The sequence below is a fragment of the Phyllobates terribilis genome, unplaced genomic scaffold, assembly GCF_046119375.1.
Source record: "Phyllobates terribilis strain yellow unplaced genomic scaffold, ASM4611937v1 Scaffold_1__5_contigs__length_1240528914, whole genome shotgun sequence".
NCBI classification, from domain to species: domain Eukaryota; kingdom Metazoa; phylum Chordata; class Amphibia; order Anura; family Dendrobatidae; genus Phyllobates; species Phyllobates terribilis.
In genome coordinates this window covers 896,843,298-896,866,019 of record NW_027362761.1, presented here as the reverse complement: position 1 = coordinate 896,866,019, position 22,722 = coordinate 896,843,298, and the positions used below count along the sequence as shown (strand labels likewise).

General features: G+C 43.8%; 1 protein-coding gene across 1 annotated transcript in view; it reads left to right on the top strand.

The window, feature by feature from the left end:
- Nucleotides 1-16,290, top strand: part of LOC141161132 (uncharacterized) — a 68,719-nt gene extending 52,429 nt beyond the window's left edge. The window contains exons 4-6 of the mRNA XM_073645938.1: nucleotides 9,823-10,075; nucleotides 10,968-11,593; nucleotides 16,254-16,290. Of these exons, the coding sequence (XP_073502039.1) occupies nucleotides 9,823-10,075; nucleotides 10,968-11,593; nucleotides 16,254-16,290 (916 nt within the window). The remainder of the gene's footprint in view (nucleotides 1-9,822; nucleotides 10,076-10,967; nucleotides 11,594-16,253) is intronic.
- Nucleotides 16,291-22,722: the final 6,432 nt, after the last annotated feature.

Sequence of the window (22,722 nt, the reverse complement as noted above, 5' to 3'; positions counted from 1 at the left end):
TCTGTGCCACAATTTTTGGAAAAAATGGAGACTCTTTTTGGAGTCCCCTTGCTGTGTTTTACATGACGTTGGCATCGTCAATTCCAGGTGGGTCGGGCCTCTCCCCCCCGTTTTAACCGTAAGAAACTACATACACTATGGCTTGGGGTAACACAGATGGTTGTGTCTGAAGATCTGTTTACTCATACTATAGCCTGGGAATCAGAGGTCTGCTCCAAAGCTTCAGTGTCTGCTAGTCAGCAGAGTAGCCACCGCCTGTAGATCTAATTACAAATGTTGAACTGCATCTAGCCCAGGCAATACTTTGGGCCTAGTAGCAATGTCTGCTAGTCAGCGGAGTATCCCAGCTGTTAAGCAAGCTACACCACCTGTGGTTTGGACACTTAATTTTTTCAAAGGAAATGCTTCGGGCCCCAGGGACACTCAGTGAAGAGCATCGGGGAGGCGCCCCAAGGCAAAGGGTCTGTAACTGGCGGTAGCACGCCTTGCAGTGAACCGCCAAGCTCGATCCTTATAAAAGCTTTTTAACTGCATCAGCTTTAGTGGACGCTACTGGAGCTGGAATTACCGCAGCTGCTGGCATCAGACTTGCCCTCCAATAGATCCTTGTAAAAGGATTTAAAGTGTACTCATTCAAATTACAGAGCCAATTTAAATTACAGAGCTTAGACCTGCCTCCACTGCCGGGGGGCTCGACCCACCAGCGGACAGGCACCAGTATTGGGAGAGGGGGGCTGGCTGTCAGGGTCCACCGCGGCTCTGGCACAAACCCGGCGACAGGAAGGTCGCACAGGCAGGAACGGACTGGCCGTGTCGGCTTCGCACTCCAGCGTAGTCCCTCTGCCCGCTCGCGCCCGTAACCACAAAGGGATGCGCAAGCGGCTTTTCTTCCCAGGGCTGTTCCCCGCCCAGCAGGAACGTGGGGGAGCTCAGGTCGGCCTTCCACTGTACTCCCTTATCTCGCCCTCTTTCCTTCTTCCGTTCTCCATCTAACCCCTCGGCTCTGTGGTGTCCGCTCTCCCTCCAGCTCTCTCCTTCTCACAGGTGGACTACCGCGTGTATTCACACTGTGGCGAATCTTTTGGGCCCAGGCATAAGAAGTTGTCGAGGTAATGGATAATATGTGCCCCCTTAGAAACGTCCATTACAACCCATTCGAGGAAGCAACTAAACGCCTCAAATAGTGAGCAGGATCTGGACCACCCCATGGGCAAACAGCGATCTATATAGTATGCTCCTTCCCAGAAGCAGCCCAATAAGTGGACACTATTTGGAGGCACAGGTAGTAAGTAACCGGAACGCCGCATCAATGTCTGTTTTGGCCATTAGGGTGTCAAAGGATGTACAGTATATACTACTGAACTTGTTTCCGCGTCGATGTTGTCGTTTACTGACCTGCCCCTTGGATATGACAAATGGTGGATTAGTCCGAATGTATTGGGCTCCTTTTTTGGCACAACTCACAACGGGGATACCACTACGTCTCGTAAGGAAAGTGTTCTGAATGGAACCGTCATTCTACCTAAAGATATTTCTTTTTTTAATTTTCTTGTCACGACGTCTGGGTGTTGGTAGGCTGATTTTAGATTTTTACTCCAGCTTTTCTTGATTTTAGAAGGGCATGACATGCCTATATCTGTGTCTCCCCCTCCTATTACTCCTCCACCTCTTTTCTTTTCGCATGACTATATGTACTTGTCACTTTTCCATGTGTTAGTTGTGTCTTCTGAGCAGTTTGTCAGCTTTTGGACACCTCTGAAGGTGTTTTCTATGTGTTTCTATGTGTTTTTGTTTGCCTGCCATTGGTTTTAATGGTGTTCGACGGTGTTCGACGAACAGTTCGACAAACAGTTCGGCGAACACACCGGTGTTCGACGAACCGAACCCGAACACTATGGGGGTGGCTCAACTCTATTTAATAGTTTATAAAAGACGTGAAGGCAAATTCTACGATTACACAAAAATTAATTGAAAAGTAACAAAAAAAGGAGTGATTAAAAGGAAACAGAGTATGTACAGTGGGGAAAATAAGTATTTGATACACTGCCAATTTTGCAAATTTTCCCACTTACAAAGAATGGATAGGTCTCTAATTTTTATCTTAGGTACACTTCTACTGTGAGACAGAATCTAAAAAAAATCCAGAAAATCACATTGTATGATTTTTACATAATTTACATAATTAAATTGCATTTAATTGCACAAAATAAGTATTTGATCACCTACCAACCAGCCAACCTGGCTCTCACAGACCTGTTAGTTTTTCTTAAAGAAGCTCTTCTACTCTGCACTCATTACCTGTATTTCTTGCACCTGTTTGAACTCGTTACCTGTATAAAAGACAATTGTCCATACACTCAATCAATCATACTTCAACCTCTCCACCATGGCCCAGACCAAAGAGCTGTCTAAGGACAACTGGGCCAAAATTGTTAACCTGAACAAGGCTGGGATGGGCTAAGGGACAATAGGCAAGCAGCTTGTTGAGAAGGCAACAACTATTATAGCAATTATTAGAAAATATAAGAAACACAAGATGACTGTCAATCTTCCTCAGTCTGGGGCTCCATGCAAGGTCTCGCCTCGTGGGATCAGGATGATTCTGAGAAAGGTCAGGAATCCGCCCAGAACTACAAGAGAGGACCTGGTCAATGACCTGAAGAGAGCTGGGACCACAATCTCGAACATTACCGTTAGTAACACACTACGCCATCATAGATTAAAATTCTGCAGGGCACGCAAGGTCCCCCTGCTCACGCCAGCACATGTCTAGGCACTTTTGAAGTTTGCCAATGACCATCTGGATGATCCAAAGGAGGCATGGAAGAAGGTCATATGGCCGGATAAGACCAAAATAGAACTTTTTGGTATCAACTCCACTTGCCATGTTTGGAGGAAGAAGAAGGATGAGTACAACCCCAAAAACACTGTCCCAATTCAGAAACATGATGGGGGAAACATCATACTTTGAAGGTGCTTTTCTGCAAAGGGGACAGGATGACTGCATCGTATTGAAGGGAGGATGGATAGGGTCATGTAAAGTGAGATTTTGGCCAACATCCTCCTTCTCTCAGTAAGAGCATTGAAGATGGGTCATGGTTGGGTCTTCCAGCATGACAATGACCTGAAACACACAGCCAGGGCAACTAAGAAGTGGCTCCATAGGAAGCGTTTCAAGGTCCTGGAGTGGCCTAGACAGTCTCTGGACCTGAACCCAATAGAAAATTTTTGGAGGGAGCTGAAACTCAATGTTGCGACAGCCCCGAAACCTGAAAGATCTGGTGAACAAATGTATGGAGGAGTGGGCCAAAATCCCTGCTGTATTGTGTGCAAATTTGGTCAACAATTACAGGAAACATCTGACCTCTGTAATTGTAAATTGTAATTGTGTGTAAACATGAAAACCTCTAAAACGATCAATTTTATTCTGATTCCTTTTTAAAAAAACACCAAATAACCATGTGATGTGTGGGTTTAAAAATTTGTCACTATATCCAAATCAAACCAATATCCCTCAGGGACAATTTTTCAAATAAGAGACAATGGAAATAGATAATCAGATATGGGCCAGTAAAGTCTTATACATGATAAACATTCATACACAATATAGACTTACATCTGTCCTATCACAAAACGCCTTAACTGATACTGCCTGTCATGGAGGCTGGCACCCTAGTATACGAGTTTGGCGCCCCCATTCAACGGTGGCTGTCCCTCACTTTCGCTGTTAAGCCCTGATAATGTGGGTTATAGACAGGTAATGAGTGACTGCCTAACCTAATACATTTTTCATACTATGCTAGTAGTAACATAGTAACATAGTAACATAGTTTGTAAAGCCGAATAAAGACTTGCGTCCATCAAGTTCGACCTGTTAGTTCTGTAATTGCTAAAGTTGATTCAGAGGAGGGCAAAAACCCCAAATGATTTGGCCAATCTTCACCTGAGGAAAAATTCCCTCCCGACTCTGAAACCAGCAGTCAGAATAAATCCCTGTATCAACCTACTATTTTATTTTATTTTTAAGTATATGCTGAAATCTGCCTGGTATCTAGAAATGCATCCAGTCCCCGCTTGAACTGGTGTAGTGATTCCGACATTACCGTCTCCTCACTCAGTGAATTCCATATTCTCACTGCTCTTACCGTAAAGAACCCCTTCCTATGCTGGTGCTGAAACCTTTTCTCTTCCAGTCTTAGTGAGTGCCCTCTTGTTACCGTAATATCCCTCCTTTTGAACAAATCCCGGGCAAGATCTCTATACTGTCCCCTAACATATTTGTACACATTTATTATGTCCCCCCTCAACCTTCTCTTTTCCAGGCTGAATAGTTCTAGTTTTGCCAACCTCTCTGGGTATTGCAGTCCCTCCATTCCCTTTATTAATTTTGTTGCCCTCCTTTGTACCTTTTCAAGCTCATTTATATCCTTTCTATATATTGGGGCCCATAACTGAGCACAGTATTCCAAGTGTGGTCTGACCAGTGCTTTGTACAGTTGTAGCACCCTGAGGATTCGGCTGCTACAGGGGTATTGCACCTCAACCCAGAGGTGTGATATTCCACTCCCGGGTAAGGATGGAGTGTGGAACTGAGCTCGGTAGGCTGCATGCACTACACACATCCCATTTCCGAGGAGCAGACCGACGGTACTCCCACTTAGAAATGTGCAGGTACGACCGAGTCTGTTCCTGGCTGGAGTGGGAGGGGGGTGGTACATCCCAAGTAGTGTAGGGGCAGATAGGGGGAGCAGCCTGGGTAAAGATAGGAGCTCATTGGGTGCTGGTCACCTGAGCTCACACATAGAGGGTGTATATAAGGTGGGCACCATCAAAGATCAGGGTCAGTCTGTCAGAGTAAGAAGCAGAGGAGCAGAGAAGCCCCAGAGAGAGAGAGAGGAGAAAGAAAGAGAGACCCAGAGGGGGAAGCAGAAGAGAGGACTCTGAGACCCCAAATCCAATCCACGGGTGAAGAGTCGGCATCAGGGTACCGGAACCCAAGCTGGTGGGGGCAAAAACACACCCCAGCCAGAGACCGGAGGCCGTGGGCAGCGTCTGCCATGGCCACCCACCATATCCACCACGAAGGCATACCACGTGGAGGGTCAGGGAACCCAAGGCCAAGGGTCTCCCAACAGAAGGCCCGAGGGAGCTGGACCTGGGTGGATCAATAGTGGGGACGGCCAGAGAAAGGACAGAAGGAGAGCTCAGGGTCACGCTCCGGACTCGCTTGGGGGTTGGCTGGATCCAGGACCTGGTGGATGCAGCATGGCTCGGGTGGTCACTTGAAGCTAGAGTGACCGGAACATCAGCAGTGAGTAAATACCCTTAACTGCATAACCCGACTCTGTCTTCCTTTAACACCTATGCTGCACCACCACAACCCCCATCCTCTGCACCTGACCCCCTGAGGCTATACCCCACCCGTTGGGGGTTATACCATCACAAGCTGCACCTACACCATCAGCCTCAGCGGACCCTGCTGCAGCGGCGGCCATAGTGACCGCAATACAACGGGTGGCGTAGTCGACAATAAAGAACTTAATAACATCTGTAGGACTGCCACATACAACTGAGTTTGACACCCTGGGCACGGACCGGGTCACAGCCACTCGGAAGACTACAACCCCCATCTGATCCGGCTCCGGATATTCCCCCTAAAAGAATATGGCCCAGGGGGCGCGTCACAGTGGAAGAACAATGTTCTCATCCTTTGCAGCTATACCTCTTCTGATACATCCCATTACCCTGTTTGCCCTTACAGCAGCGGCCTGACTTTGGGCACTCCAATTTAGTTTGCTATCAATCAAGATGCCCAAGTCCTTCTCCATCTCTGAATTCCCCAATGATTTCCCATTCAGTGAGTACTGGTGACTTCCATTTTTCCTTCCCATATGTATGACCTTACATTTCTCCTCGTTAAACCTCATTTGCCATTTAATGCTCCACCTACCCAGCTTATCCAAATCCCTCTGTAGGTCTGCACTGTCCTCTTTTGTATTAATTGTTTTACATAACTTTGTGTCATCTGCAAATATTGATATTTTACTATTTATCCCGTTGACTATGTCGTCAATAAAGATATTAAATAACATTGGGCCTAGTACAGACCCCTGTGGTACCCCACTAGTGACGCTTACCCAATCTGAGTATATTCCATTTATAACCACCCTCTGCTTTCTATCCTTTAGCCAGTTAGCTACCCACTTGCAGACATTTTCGCCCAGCCCCATCATTCTCATTTTGTATACCAACCTATTATGTGGCACGCTATCGAACGCTTTTGAGAAGTCGAGATACACGACATCCACTGGTTCCCCCTGATCTACTCGAGAGCTAACCTCCTCATAGAAGTCAATCAGGTTTGTTTGGCAGGAGCGATTCCTCATGAATCCATGTTGGTTCGGGATTAAAAGATTATTAGCATCAAGATGCTCCGTAATTGCCTCTTTAATGAAGCTTTCAAAAATTTTGCCCACAACGGACGTCAGACTCACCGGCCGATAGTTTCCGGCGTCACTTTTCGCTCCCTTTTTGAATATTGGCACTACATTCGCCTGTCGCCAATCAAGTGGCACAGACCCAGTCTCAACAGAGTCCTTAAATATAAGATATAACGGTCTGTCTATCACATTACTTAGTTCCCTTAGTATCCGTGGGTGTATGCCATCAGGTCCTGGTGATTTGTTTATTTTAATGCTACTGAGGCGTTTCTGTACCCCAGCTTGGGTTAGATTTGTCATACTTAGTGGAGGATTAAGTTTGTCACTTCTCATTTCTCCTGTTAGTTCGATTTCCTTTGTGAAAGTTGTCGAAAAAAAATTATTTAATAGATTAGCTTTATCCTCATCTTTCTCTATGATTTTGCCTTCCTCACTTTTTATCGGTCCAATATTATCCGATTTAATCCTTTTACTATTTATATACGTAAAGAACAGTTTGGGATTTGATCTACTTTCCCTAGCAATACGTTTCTCTGTTTCCTCCTTCGCTATTTTTATTTGTTTTTTACAGGTTCTCGTTTTTTCCTTGTAACACATTAGTGCCTCCTTGCTGTTTTCCTGTTTTAATCTCTTGAATGCCTCTTTTTTGCTATTTAACGCCCCTTTTACATTCTTGTTCAACCATATTGGTTTCCTCTTATTTCTGGCCCTTTTATTCCCATACGGTATATACCTCTCGCACTGAGTATTCAGAATTCTTTTGAAGGTTTCCCATTTACTATTCGTATTCCTTTGATTAAGAACTTTGTCCCAGTCAATAAGTTGAAGGCTTTCTTTCAGCTGTTCAAACTTCGCCCTCCTAAAGTTTAATGTTTTTGTTGTTCCCTTATTGATAACCCTACTGAAGGGCATTTTGAAGTCGATAATATTATGGTCGCTATTACCTAGGTGCCCCCCTATCTGTACCTCAGTTATTCTATCAGGCCTATTAGTCAATATTAAGTCCAACACGGCCTTCCCTCTCGTTGGTTCTTGCACTAGTTGGGAGAGATAATTATCCTTAATATTTGTCAAGAACCTTTTTCCTTTCTGAGATCTACAGGTTTCTGTTTCCCAGTCAACATCCGGGTAGTTGAAATCCCCCATTACAATCACTTCATTATGTTTTGCTACTTTGTCTATTTGTCCTAATAGCAGATTCTCATTCTCCTCTGTTATATTTGGTGGCTTATAGCAGACCCCCAGTAATATTTTATTATTATTTTTAGTTCCCTCTATCTCTACCCACATGGACTCGACCCCCTCTTCTCCCTCTCCTATATCTTCCCTTAGTCTGGGTTTTAGACATGACTTTACATATAAGCAGACTCCTCCGCCTTTCCCCTGTTTCCGGTCCCTTCTAAATAAACTATAATCTAATAAATTTACCGCCCAGTCGTAGCTATCGTCTAGCCAAGTCTCTGTTATACCTACGATATCATACCTCTCCTCCGATATAAGCGCCTGCAGCTCATCCGCCTTATTGGTCAGGCTTCTTGCGTTGGTCAGCATGCAAGATAAAACTTTGGGGTTATTTAGCATCCTATTCTTCTCTAACGATCTAACTGTACTATCCCCACCCCCCTCTCCACCCTCATTATATTCACTTCTCCCCTTCCCCCTTGCTTGCCTCACATCCCACCTATTTCCTTGGTTTCCCCCCCCGTCTCTAGTTTAAAAACTCCTCCAACCTATTAGCCATCTTCTTCCCCAGCACCGCTGCACCCTCCCCATTGAGGTGCAGCCCGTCCCTACGGTAGAGCCTGTAGCCGACCGCGAAGTCGGCCCAGTTCTCCATGAACCCAAACCCTTCTGCCTTGCACCAACTCTTTAGCCACTTATTCACCTCCCTAACTTCCCGTTGGCGCTCCTGTGTGGCTCGCGGGATTGGTAGTATTTCTGAGATAAATACTACCAATACCAATAGTAGATAAATAAAGAGAGTACAATATAATGGCAAACTTATCTCATATTCTGGAAATCACCCTAATGCCTTTCCCCTTCCTGTAGGTTCATCAGGAGGCCAGATGTACAGGACTCTAGAGAGTCATAAGCATAGATAAAGATCAATGACGGATGTAGCAAGCTGTGCTGGTATATGCTGTGGCTGTGTTTAAATACTGAGCTCAATCATAGTCCTGTGTATCTCGTACACCCACTTCCCAAAATCCTCCTCCCCTCCATGCGTAGTCTCATGTCTACAAGATGGTACTGTGCATGCCCAATTCCCAGGACGCTAGAGGTTGCGTCTCCGACGGACAGCACACAGACGTCACTTCCCTTGCCGGAGATGACGCTTGCGTTCCACGATGGTTCGCAAGGGGGCCTGCTGGTCTCGCGCATGTGCCCCACTGTCACTTCTGGAACCGCTATAGTGCTTGCGTTCCAGGCTGAAGCGCAAGAGGAAAAAAGATTACTGCGCATGCGTCACGCTGTGATACCTGCGTTCCAAACTGAGGCGCAAGATAATGAGACTGCCCCGCATGCATCCATTCCAGGCTTGATAAATGTCCCTTCGTAGCCCAATTCTATCTATAACCGGTGAATATAGAAACATAGGCCTCAGCTTATAACTTTTTAACATTTGCAGACAATACATACATTTACCATATAGACATACATCAAGCCACATGCGGCCTAAGGAAGATTCTAAAGCCTATAGGAACCTGGAAATGAGGAGGAAGGGAGGGTTTTTTTTTTTTTTAAGATCAACTCAAAGAAATTGGAAAAGTAGATGTATATGAATTTAATATCTATAGATAATTTTCCCCCAATGGGGAACCTCCAACCTGGAGGTATAGAGAAGACATCCTCTCAACAATATATCCTCATTAAACAGAACATGGGTGGAAGCAGACCAACCAGGCACCAGGCCAGGCAGTATTTATGGCCAGACAGAGACAAGCGTGTGGCGAGGCTTCTACATAAAGCATATGTAGGAAAGCTGCTCATTTAACCCCTTAGGGGTCACAGATTTTAATCTGAAGATCTATTCAGTTTCTTTTCTAAGGATTATCTTATTAAGATCACCCTCCCCCCTGGTTTTTGGTTTTATACGTTCAACCATATTAAATGATATCTCTCTAATTTGTCCACCATGTCTCTCATTCATATGACGTACAATGGGGTGTCACGCTTGTTCCTAATGCCTCCTAAATGCTCGCCTACCCGCACTCGTATCTCCCTTGTGGTTTTACCCACATAGTCCTTTGGACAAGTACATGTGGCTTTATACACAACCCCCGACGACCTGCAATTACCAAAGTCTCTCACCGAGAAATGCCTACCAGTGGCTGAGCTAGTGAAGGTCTTACAGACATTCATCCTGTCGCACCTGCTACAGCTACCACATCTGTAGTACCCACAAGGCTTTCTATCAAGCCAAGAAAGGAAACATAACCAATTTACACGTGATCTGGCTGAATTTAAAGATAATCAGGCCTACGACTTTGGTCCAACACCCACAACTGATGCTTCATCATCAGACATTGAAACATCAGACACTGAGAGAGGAGATAGAAATAGGGGAGGATTCTCACGTGGTGGAGGCAGACCATTCAAGACCAGATGGCAAGGAAGGAACAGGCCAAGACAGGGTGCGTATGGAGAGATGCTCCTCAAAACACGGACGTAGACACATGTTCAGCATCCTCATCTACCTCTACCTCACAATTGTCTTTTTTAGGAAGGAGAGCACCCCTAAATTACAATCTGAGAAAAAGACCTACCTTGATCGATAAGGGTCAAATTATCAACCTGACCTCGTATATGCTCTCAAGGGAAGAGTATTTGGTCCTACAAAAAGGGCTAAATTATGTGCCAACCAACTCATTTAACTGTTTTGATTGGGTCAAAGATATTAAATATTTTTGGACGCAATCTAAAATGGAAATTATTTTTTCAAAATCATGACAGGGAGCAATGCCACCAGCTGGGGCTAGCAGATGATGACATTGAGGCCTACCGGGCACTAACGGGACTCTTACAAGAAGGTACCAAGGAAGCGGCGAGGGTAAGGGGGAAAGGGCCCTTTACGGACCTAAAAAATAGGAGTACAAAGATTCCTCCGAATATTGAAATCACCAGTATTAACATCTTTATTAGTGTTGAGCGAGTATGTTCTATGAACCCTTTCGCCGAGTATGCTCGGGCCGAACTCCGAGTATTTATAGCTGCTCGGTGATAAGGTTAAATCGCTCCCGTGTGCATGATTTGCGACTGTTTGACAGTTTTATTACATGTGAGGAATGTCTATTTCTTACACATTCCTCACATGTAATAAAACTGTCAAACAGTTGCAAATCATGCACACAGGAGTGATTTAACCTTATCACCGAGCAGCTATAAATACTCGGAGCTCGGCCCAAGCGTACTCGGACAGAACATACTCGCTCAACCCTAATCTTTATATATCTGGTTGAACAAGATCTGTGTAAAATTCCAAGAGACAGTGGACATTGTCCAAATCTGTCCACTGAGGAATTACAGGCTTTGAATAAACTCGAAAATAATAAGCAGCTGATAATAAAAGCATCAGATAAAGGAGGTAACCTTGTACTGTTGGACCATAGCAAGTATCTCTCATTGTGTCAGAGGATATTGAATGATAAAGACACATATGAAGTCCTCCTGAAGAATCCGACTATTGCCTACACCTCAAAACTGATTAACATTCTGGAAGAGGGTAAAGCGAAATTCTTATATCTAAAGCCTGAGGTACCAACAATACCCACTTTTTACGCCCTTCCAAAGGTCCACAAAGGGCTTAACCCATTGAAAGGCCGCCCCACAGTTGCTGGTATTGACTCCCTATCTCAAAATATTGTCATCTACATTGATAAAGTTCTGCGCCCATTTGTTATTCCTTTGCCATCCTATGTCCGGGATACATTACACCTGTTGACCCAACTTGAGGGTGTTGCTGTGGAGGAAACCACCTATCTGGCCTCCATAGATGTGGAGGCCCTCAACAGCAGCATCCCTCACGAAGCAGGAATCCAGGTGGTGGGACACTTCCTAAAAATGAGGGCAGTAGAATGCTATGACCATAACAGACTGGTGGAGGACTTGCTGCGCTTTACTCTTACTCACAACTACTTTCTCTTTAATGATAAGTACTTCCACCAGCTCAGGGGCACGGCAATGGGGAGTCCCTGTGCCCCCATGTATGCCAACCTGTTCCTGGGCTGGTGGGAGGAAGCAATCATCTTTGGGGAGGAGGAAAAAAGGTGGCATCCGCACATTGGCCTTTGGGCCAGGTATATTGATGACATTTTGTTGTTCTGGTCTGGCACAGAGGCTGAGTTTAGACTGTTTATTGAAATCATCAATGTTAATGGACTGGGACTTACCTTCACATACGAATGTCATAATAACAATATAGCCTTCCTTGATTTGAGGATAAGGAAGGAGAAGGATGGATTGATTAGTACATGTACATATCGTAAACCTACCGCAACAAACAGCCTTCTGAAGAGGGATAGCCATCATCCCGAGGCTTTAAAGCGTGGCATTCCAAAAAGCCAATTCTTACGTGTGAGGAGAAACTGCACTAGCATCGGCACCTTTAGGGAACAGGCCACAGATTTGTACCATAGGTTTCGTGAAAGGGGTTAGGTCTCAGGTCTTGGATAGATCATATTCAGAGGCTTTGGGCAGGAACAGACGGTCGCTTCTAGCGAATGACAAACCACAGGGGAAGGACATTGTAAGGATAATAGGCACCTTTGATAATCAATCAGAGAGCGTGTCTCAAATCCTGAAAAAACATTGGGGGATCTTACTGGCAGATCCAAATGTCAAGGAGTTAATGCCAGCTGTACCAAGTATTATATATAGAAGGGGTAAATCTATTGGCGACCGCCTGGTGCATAGTCTGTATCAAAAACCAACAACACCAATATACCTAAAGCAATAATCAACTACATGGCTCAAGACTTTATTGAAAACATATAAAATACAAAAATGCACGAAATAAAAAATAAAAGCAAGGCACACCATAGATGACAAAAAGGTGGAGAATCTGGACCTGAATAAAGTATGGAGTAACCACTATGTTAATCATGTGGCTCCAATAGGTAGATATACAACATCAAATATATGAAATAATAGAGCTTAACATGTTTGAGCAGCATTAAATGCACAAATGGCTAGACACATATAAAGAGATAATAAATATAAATACATAAATGCACAGAATGGTTGCATCAAGACATGAACATACAGTACAGACCAAAAGTTTGGACACACCTTCTCATTTAAAGATTTTTCTGTATTTTCATGACTATGAAAATTGTACATTCACACTGAAGGCATCAAAACTATGAATTAACACATGTGGAATTATATAGTTAACAAAAAAGTGTGAAACAACTGAAAATATGTCTTATATTCTAGGTTCTTCAAAGTAGCCACCTTTTGCTTTGATGACTGCTTTGCACACTCTTGGCATTCTCTTGATGAGCTTCAAGAGGTAGTCACCGGAAATGGTTTTCACTTCACAGGTGTGCCCTGTCAGGTTTAATAAGTGGGATTTCTTCCCTTATAAATGGGGTTGGGACCATCAGCTGTGTTGTGCAGAAGTCTGCTGGATACACAGCTGATAGTCCTACTGAATAGACTGTTAGAATTTGTATTATGGCAGGAAAAAAGCAGCTAAGTAAAGAAAAACGAGTGGCCATCATTACTTTAAGAAATGATGGTCAGTTAGTCTGAAAAATTGGGCAAACTTTGAAAGTGTCCCCAAGTGCAGTTGCAAAAACCATCAAGCGCTACAAAGAAACTGGCTCACATGAGGACCGCCCCAGGAAAGGAAGACCAAGAGTCACCTCTGCTTCTGAGGATAAGTTTATCCGAGTCACCAGCCTCAGAAATCGCAGGTTAACAGCAGCTCAGATTAGAGACCAGGTCAATGCCACACAGAGTTCTAGCAGTAGACACATCTCTACAACAACTGTTAAGAGGAGACTTTGTGCAGCAGGCCTTCATGGTAAAATAGCTGCTAGGAAACCACTGCTAAGGACAGGCAACAAGCAGAATAGACTTGTTTGGGCTAAAGAACACAAGGAATGGACATTAGACCAGGAGAAATCTGTGCTTTGGTCTGATGAGTCTAAATTTGAGATCTTTGGTTCCAACCACCGTGTCTTTGTGCGACACAGAAAAGGTGAACGGATGGACTCTACATGCCTGGTTCCCACCGTGAAGCATGGAGGAGGAGGTGTGATGGTGTGGGGGTGCTTTGCTGGTGACACTGTTGGGGATTTATTCAAAATTGAAGGCATACTGAACCAGCATGGCTACCACAGCATCTTGCAGCGGCATGCTATTCCATCCGGTTTGTGTTTAGTTGGACCATCATTTATTTTTCAACAGGACAATGACCCCAAACACACCTCCAGGCTGTGTAAGGGCTATTTGACCAAGAACGAGAGTAATGGGGTGCTACGCCAGATGACCTGGCCTCCACAGTCACCAGACCTGAACCCAATCGAGATGGTTTGGGGTGAGCTGGACTGCAGAGTGAAGTCAAAAGGGCCAACAAGTACTAAGCATCTCTGGGAACTCCTTCAAGATTGTTGGAAGACCATTTCCGGCGACTACCTCTTGAAGCTCATCAAGAGAATGCCAAGAGTGTGCAAAGCAGTCATCAAAGCAAAAGGTGGCTACTTTGAAGAGCCTAGAATATAAGACATATTTTAAGTTGTTAAACACTTTTTTAAGTATATAATTCCACATGTGTTAATTCATAGTTTTGATGCCTTCAGTGTGAATGTACAATTTTCATAGTCATGAAAATACAGAAAAATCTTTAAATGAGAAGGTGTGTCCAAACTTTTGGTCTGTACTGTATATATAGGTAAGTATGAATAAATAACCATTTTGTGCACAATATCCAAGCAGAGCTACATATATGTGTAAGAAAACCCCTATATGAACTGTTCAATATAACCATAAAAATAGTAAAAAATAACTGTATTTACCCAGGAGCGTAGGTCAAAGGTCCAGGCACCCACCACACACCCGACGCGCGTTTCGCACAGGAAATGCTTCGTCCAGGGGTGATGGAATACTGGAAAGGATAGGTATTTAAATGGATCCTGGCCAATGGCACCCTAATTGATGGTCATATACAGCTGCGCTGTTAACCCCTGTGCACACCCTGACCTTATATCATGGTTGTCATGGATACCTGTGAGGCGATCCGCCGGAAGGAGACACAGTACTTCCCGTCATGTGACCAATAACGGTCACATGATCGGGACTAAATCACACGATTAGTTTAGTGGCGTTCAGCGCCTGGGCAGTGGCCAGGGCTATGAACAAAAGAGACACCAGGGGGAGCTCGCAAGGAAAAACCAGTACATACAAGTGCAGATGTATAAGATAAGAAACTGATGAAACCACCACCTAGTATATAATATATATACCAATATCCAATAGTAGAGGCCATCAATATATAATATATAGCATAAGATGTAGTAAAACAAACTATGTTAAAGAGACACCATTAAGGAAAAACACAGGAAAGAAAAAGACATTTTATTATTTAGTGATGAACAAAAAGTGCCTCATGTGCATAAAATATAAAGTGCATATCATAGACAGAATCGACACAAGACATATGTCAGTAAATATTAAAGTGCAAAATGTGCAATATAATTGTGAATGAAAATAAATAGAACAAATAAATAATAATCATAATAAATAAAAATAAATATAAATAAAAAGATAAAAAATATATATAAATGAAAAAAATAAAGAAAAGGAGGGGTAATAAAAGAAAATATAAACTAAACAAAGCATAAAGATAAATAAAAATAAAAATGAAAAAATAAATATAAAAAAAAAGTATATGTGAAAACCAAATAAGAATAAATAAACACAGAAAACACAGGTAATTGAAAGTGCATAGAGTGCCAATAGATGGACCAAAAGAATGGTACAATAAAACGTGTGTAATTGGACTAGAGAGTGACGTAATTAAGTATGCGTGAAAAAAAATTGTATTATAATGCTAGGTTAGACTAAAGCATATATCCATGAATGGAAAAGTGCAAGGTGTAACAGTGAATAGAAAAGGGAGGGGGGGGGAAGAAAAAAGGGGGGGGAGGTGAAGAGAAGGGGAAAGGGGGGAAAAAGGAAAAGAGGGAGGGGAAGAAGAAAAGGAGGGTGGAAGGAGAGGGAGAGGAAAGAAGAGAGAAGGGGGGAACATATATAATAAATTAGTAAAGTGCATAATGTGCAATTATACAAGCCAAAAATTGGTCTAATGAAATATATGTATAAAATGTGAAATAAAATATTGTGCTACACAAAAAAATGGTACAATGAAATATATATAAATAAGTATAAAAATTATGCTATAGAGATAAATTGACCAAAACCAAAATCTTATTGGAAAAAACTGAATTAAATGTAACTGCGAAAGATTAACCAAAGGCCAATCAAGCAGGTGGCGAATAGAATCCATCACATTCAGGCTCAAATGAAGAACAGGATCATCTAAAGAAAGAGACATAATCTATACAATACAAATAACAGAAAAATATACTTGAATAAAAAAAGAGAATTAAAACCAGCAATACTAGGACTCAGTTCAAAAGGTGGAGAACACACGGAAATGTAATCGGATACACATAGGGATGTGGGATAACTAAAGGAAGGGTACAAAACTATTATGGTCATTGAGTCCGTGAGGGGAGATAGTGTTCAGTTTATAAATCCATTTTGTTTCTTTTTGGGCCAATAATTTCTTCCAATTTCCCCCTCTAGGACTCACAAAGACTCGGTCAATGTCCGGGAATACTAATTCCGTTGGATCACAATTGTGAGTCACTTTAAAGTGATGTGGAATTGATTTCAGCAGGGATAGATCCTCCACTTATGCAGCCCTCCCAATGTCCAGGACATGTTCACGGATTCGCTGTTTTGATCTGCAACATGCACTAAGGAAAGATAGGGAAAAGCTGTCCCTACAGTAAGACTAAGCTGAATCCCTATGATGTAGCGGGCTGACTGTTCCTAGCGAACAGACCCGCCTTAGTCCTCGGCTAGTCTGAACGAAGACCTATAGCATTAAGGGAGGGGTCCCTAAAAGACCTAAGGACTGGGACAAAAAATGGGACACCTCCTAAACAGAGAAGTTGTTGCAGAACACAAAAAGACAAACTGACAAAAGGTACTAGAGGTCCCAGAAGGACCAAGCGAACTGACAGAGAAAGGCACCGAAGCACCAGGCTAGAGAAACAGTCAAACACTGAAGTCCAGCACAGCCAGAAGGGCGGAGCTGGAATATAAAGGCAGATGGTCACGTGACCGCAAAACACAAGATGGAAAAAACAAACTGGAGGGTTCTAACATTCGCCTCCTGAATTCACGTGTCGTCATCCCAATGTATATCAAGCCGCACGGCATGTAGCATGGTAGATGACTGCTTTGGTAGTACAATTAATGTTATACGTGATTCAATATCTCATATCATTGGAATCAAGAAAATATTCTGCAGTATCAACATTTTTACAGGCTACACACTTATTGCATGATGAACATCCCCATTTTGGACCTTTGAGACAAAAATAAAATCTGTCCCAGGTCCCTTGTGTTAATTGTGAACAAGATGATCATGAAGGTTTCTAGCTCTTCTATATGCAATAGATGTTTTTTTATCAATAAATTGAGAGATAGTCTTGTCCAATGATAGAACTGACCAATGTTTCCGCATGATTGCATAGACATCCTCACTGTGGGAGTTGTAGTCAAATACACAACTTACCTTTGAGTCCGATTTCATTGTACATGGTTTGTTCTTTAAAAGATCAATTCTTTCACTGTGACGGGCTCTTGCATAAGCTCTGCAAATAGGTTTCTTCCTATATCCCCGATCTTTAAAACGTCTGTACAAATCATCTGCTTGTTTTTCGAAGAGAGAAGTATTGGAACATATCCTTCTTGCCCATAGAAATTGTCCAACCGGTATGTTATTTATCAGATGTTTCGGATGTTGCGATGAGGCATGGAGGAGGGTGTTGGCAGAGGTACTCTTTCGGAATAAGTCCGTCTCAACATTTCCGTGACAATCCACCTGTATTAGAATATCAAGAAAATTCAATACAGTCTATACTACTTTTATAAGTTAACTTGATGTTTAGGTAATTTCTGTTGAGGTCATTGAAGAAAAAGCTCAATTCATCTTGTGAGCCCTGCCAAATCAAGAGAACATCATCGATGTACCGCCACCATGTTACTACCTGATTGGCTAGAGTAGGGGGACTAGTCTGAAAAATGTTCTTCTCCCACAGCCCCAAGAACACGTTAGCATATGAGGGCGCACAAGACGCCCTCATTGCTGTGCCCTGGAGCTGTAGGTAGAGTGTGTCCCGAAACATGAAGAAATTGTGTGTCAACACAAAATTCAAAGAGGCAAGTAAAAACGTGCAGATATCACTATCTAATCCACTAGAACTTAAGAAAAATCGCACAGCCTCTATACCATCCCTGTGTCGGATGGATGTGTATAGTTACTCCACGTCACATGTAACTAACCACAAATTTGGCTCAAGTTGAATGTTGTCCAATTTTCTCAATGCATCGTTAGTATCTTTGAGGTATGATGGAAGTATTTCGACCATTGGTCTTAAATAATGGTCTATCAATTTGAATAAGGGATCGCAGATGTTATTAATAGAGATGAGCGTTGTTCTACTCGAACTGTTCGCCAATCTCAAATTCGAGCTGTTTTGGGCGGTGTTCGAGCCGGTCGGCGAACACGAACAATTTGACAAAAATTCGGCTGTTCGAGGTTATGTTCGATAACTGTTCGTGCACCAAAATCATAACTGGATTTTTTCTCAGTAATGATGAAAATTAATGTTAATACGCAGTTTGAGTGTACAGCGGGGCGGGGGGAGGGGCAGGGGATGGATCTCTGCAGGAACAATGAAGATCTCCATTTTTTTTTCTCTTTCCCGCATTTGCAGTGGGGAGGTGCAATCTGTCAGCCTATCAGCAGCGCACACACGGAGCGAAGTGCTTTTTTTCACACAAGCAAGGGCATGTGTGATTGGCAGTGTATGTCACATGTCCTTGCCCTATAAGACCAAGCCATTTTCCCCGTCGCCACCATTTTCTCACTGCTGCAGCTGCGTGTTAGACGGCACCGCTGTTGCTGTGTGTGCTATACCTTGTTAATTTCAAGCCAATTTTCGCACAAATATACAGATAGCTTGGGAGTAGGGAATAGTTGTGATTGCAGTCCTTTTAAGGACTAAGTTACAGCATTTCCTACGACTTTTATCAGGCAGGTCTGTGCTCTTAAATAGATAGATTGTGGGAGTAAAGACTAATTGTAATTGGAGTCCTTTTCAGGACTAGGTTACATCAGTTCCTATCAGTTTTTGCCAGGCAGGTCTGTGCCAGTGCTGTGCAAGTTTTTTTCACAGCATTTGGCTGAATCTAGCAAAGCTAATCCTTTTTGGCCTATTGCAGAGTGTGTTAGTCAGTGGAGTAGCCTATCTGTGTTGCAAGATATACCACCTGTGTATAGAATACCAATTTTTTTACTGCACCTAGTGAAGTAAAATCTTTTGGGCATAGCATCATTCTATTAGTCCATCTATACTGACCTCCATCAGGTTGCAAACTGAATATAATTTTTTTCTGCATCTAGCTCTGAAAAAATATTTGGGCTTCTAGCAGTGTGTGGGACTTGGTCTATTAGTCCATCTATACTGACCTCCATCAGGTTGCAAATTAAAAATAATTTTTTTCTGCATCTAGCTCTGAAAAAATATTTGGGCTTCTAGCAGTGTGTGGGACTTGGTCTATTAGTCCATCTATACTGACCTCCATCAGGTTGCAAATTAAAAATAATTTTTTTCTGCATCTAGCTCTGAAAAAATATTTGGGCTTCTAGCAGTGTGTGGGACTTGGTCTATTAGTCCATCTATACTGACCTCCATCAGGTTGCAAATTAAAAATAATTTTTTTCTTCATTTAGCTCTGAAAAAATATTTGGGCTTCTAGCAGTGTGTGGGACTTGTTCTATTAGTCCTTCTATACTGACCTCCAGCAGGTTGCAAATTGAATATAATTTTTTTCTGCATCTAGCTCTGAAAAAATATTTGGGCTTCTAGCGGTGTGTGGGACTTGGTCTATTAGTCCATCTATACTGACCTCCATCAGGTTGCAAATTAAAAATAATTTTTTTCTGCATCTAGCTCTGAAAAAATATTTGGGCTTCTAGCGGTGTGTGGGACTTGGTCTATTAGTCGATCTATACTGACCTCCATCAGGTTGCAAATTAAAAATAATTTTTTTCTGCATCTAGCTCTGAAAAAATATTTGGGCTTCTAGCAGTGTGTGGGACTTGGTCTATTAGTCCATCTATACTGACCTCCATCAGGTTGCAAATTGAATAAAAAAATTTTCTGCATCTAGCTCTGAAAAAATATTTGGGCTTCTAGCGGTGTGTGGGACTTGGTCTATTAGTCCATCTATACTGACCTCCATCAGGTTGCAAATTAAAAATAATTTTTTTCTGCATCTAACCCAGCCAATAGTTTTGGCCTAATACCAATACCACAGTTTGGCCACTCAGCTCTGCTCGGTTACCATCCATTGTTTTTTTGTGCAAACAACTCCAGAGTTGTGAATTAGTTAACCACCAAAATGAGTGGAAAAAGGCCTGCTGCTGGTGGAAAGGGGAATAGGCGTGTTGGGAAGGGGAAAAAAGGTTGTGTCCGTGGGGTAGGTGCAGAAGAAAGACCATCTTCCAGCCAAACTAAATGTCTACTTCTTTTAGCGGACAATGTGATAAGATCCCTTTCTTACGGCCACGCCAATCGCTACAAATTCCAGATGAGGCACAAAAACAGCAGGTGCTTCAACGGATATCAAGTGCTCCTTTAAGTGGGCTCTCCTCCACATCAACTTCAACATCACAAATACTCCAGTCCTCAAAGGTGTCACCCAAATCGCACTTGCTTCCTCACAGCTCCCAAATCTCCAGCTGCCCGTCTGAGTATGAGGTAGAACAGATGGTTGAGTCTGCAGAGCTGTTTACTCATACTATAGCCTGGGAATCAGAGGTCGACTCCAGCGCTTCTGTGAATCCAGACGAGGAAATGATCTGCACTGATGCCCAGAATCTTTATGAGTCGGATCCAGGACCAGACGCAGAAGGTTCTGACCATAATGTAGACCCTCATTCCCAAACTGTAACTCCTGTTGGTGGAGACAATGAGGAAGACGATGATAAGACTCAAATACCTGATTGGAGCGACAACTTTAGTTTATTGTCAGGGCAGGAACAGGTTGGCTCTGAGGACGACGGGTGTGATAACGCACAGGGTGATGATGATGAGGTCGGAGATCCCACTTACTGTCAACCCACAGTCAGCCAAGAGATGAGGTCAGCAGAGGAGGTGGAGGAAGATGCTAGTGACGACGAGGTCAGGTTGCGCCTTCCTGGACAGAGACGTAGTACTGGAAGCACGTCAACAACTGCATCCTCAAACACAACTCTGCCTCTCACCACAAGTCGTGGTGGCTCTTCAGGTCGCATGGGTGCTAAGCCTTGCATAGCTTGGGCATTTTTTCAGATCGATAAAGATGACCCAACTCGTGTTATCTGTAACATTTGTCAGCAAAAGCTAAGTAGAGGCCAAAAAATACATAGTTTGAGTACTTCATGCATGAACCGGCACATGGACATGAAGCATAAGTTGCAGTGGGAAGCTCAGTGTGCTACAATGCGGTCTAGCCGGCCGGGCCAACCACCGTCTGCCATATCTTGTGCATCCGCGGCCTCTTCATCCTCTGTGACTGGGGGGACAGCAGTCACACCTGTTTTGGGGCGCAGACCTGCCACCTCTTTACCCGCAACAGCCAGCGTGATTGGCAGGTCATCATTTTCTTTGGAGGTGGTAACACCAGCTGGTCTTGAGCGCTGTCCGACATCGATAGCACCACCTTTGGATCAAGGCAACCTAACATGTCCGCCTGCATCTTCCTCACAGACCGGCAGTTTGCCGGGGACACCCTTATCAACCCCGTCTAAGCACAATAGCCAGCCCTCGGTCCCTCAGATGTGGACAAGTAAAAGACCATTTCCTCCTAGCCATGAGAAAGCTAAGAGGTTGAATTTCACCATCTGCAAGCTCTTGGCTACAGAAATGCTGCCTTTCCGCCTGGTGGACACAGAGGATTTTCGAGACCTTATGTCCGTCGCAGTGCCCCAGTACCAGATGCCCAGTCGGCACTACTTCTCAAAGAAAGGTGTGCCTGCGCTCCACCAGCATGTCACACACAACATCACCGCTTCTTTGAGAAACTCTGTGTGTGACAGGGTGCATTTCACCACAGACACTTGGACGAGTAGGCATGGACAGGGGCGTTACATGTCGCTGACTGGGCACTGGGTAACTATGGTGACAGCAGGACAAGGGGCTGCTGTCCAAGTCTTGCCGTCCCCACGAGTTGTGCGTCAATCCTCTTTGTCATTTTTCCTCCACTGCTTCTGCCTCCTCAACCTCCTCTCAGTCTTCCACCTGCACCCAAAGCCTGTCTGGTCATGCCACAAGCTTTCTAACTGCGCAGAAGGGATCCTGCACACCTCCTTACTATGCTGGCAGTAGGGCTCAACATCATCAGGCGGTTTTTACATTGAAATGTCTGGGAAATGTGAGTCACACAGCTGAGGAGTTGTGGTCAGCTCTGGAGAACCAATTTCATGAATGGTTGTCTCCACTGGACCTGAAACCAGGGAAGGCCGTGTGCGACAATGCTGCAAACCTGGGTGCGGCCCTTCACCGGGGCAATGTCACACACGTGCCTTGTATGGCTCACGTGTTGAACCTGGTTGTCCAGCAATTTTTAGCCCACTATCCCAGACTAGATGGCCTTCTGCAGAGGGCACGGTCGCTGTGTGCTCACTTCCGCCATTCGCATCCCGCAGCTCAGCGACTTACATCTCTACAGAAGTCGTTGGGCCTGCCACTTCACCGGCTAAAATGCGATGTGCCTACCCGGTGGAATTCAACTCTGCACATGTTGCAGCGACTGTGGCAGCACCGACAAGCCCTGGTGCAATACGTTCTGACGTATAGCCTGGGCCAACGAGATTCAGAGGTGGGGCAAATCACGCTGGAGGAGTGGTCTCAGATCAGGGACCTATGCACCCTTCTGCACAGTTTTGAAATGGCGACGAAGATGTTTAGTGCTGACGATGCCATTATCAGCATGA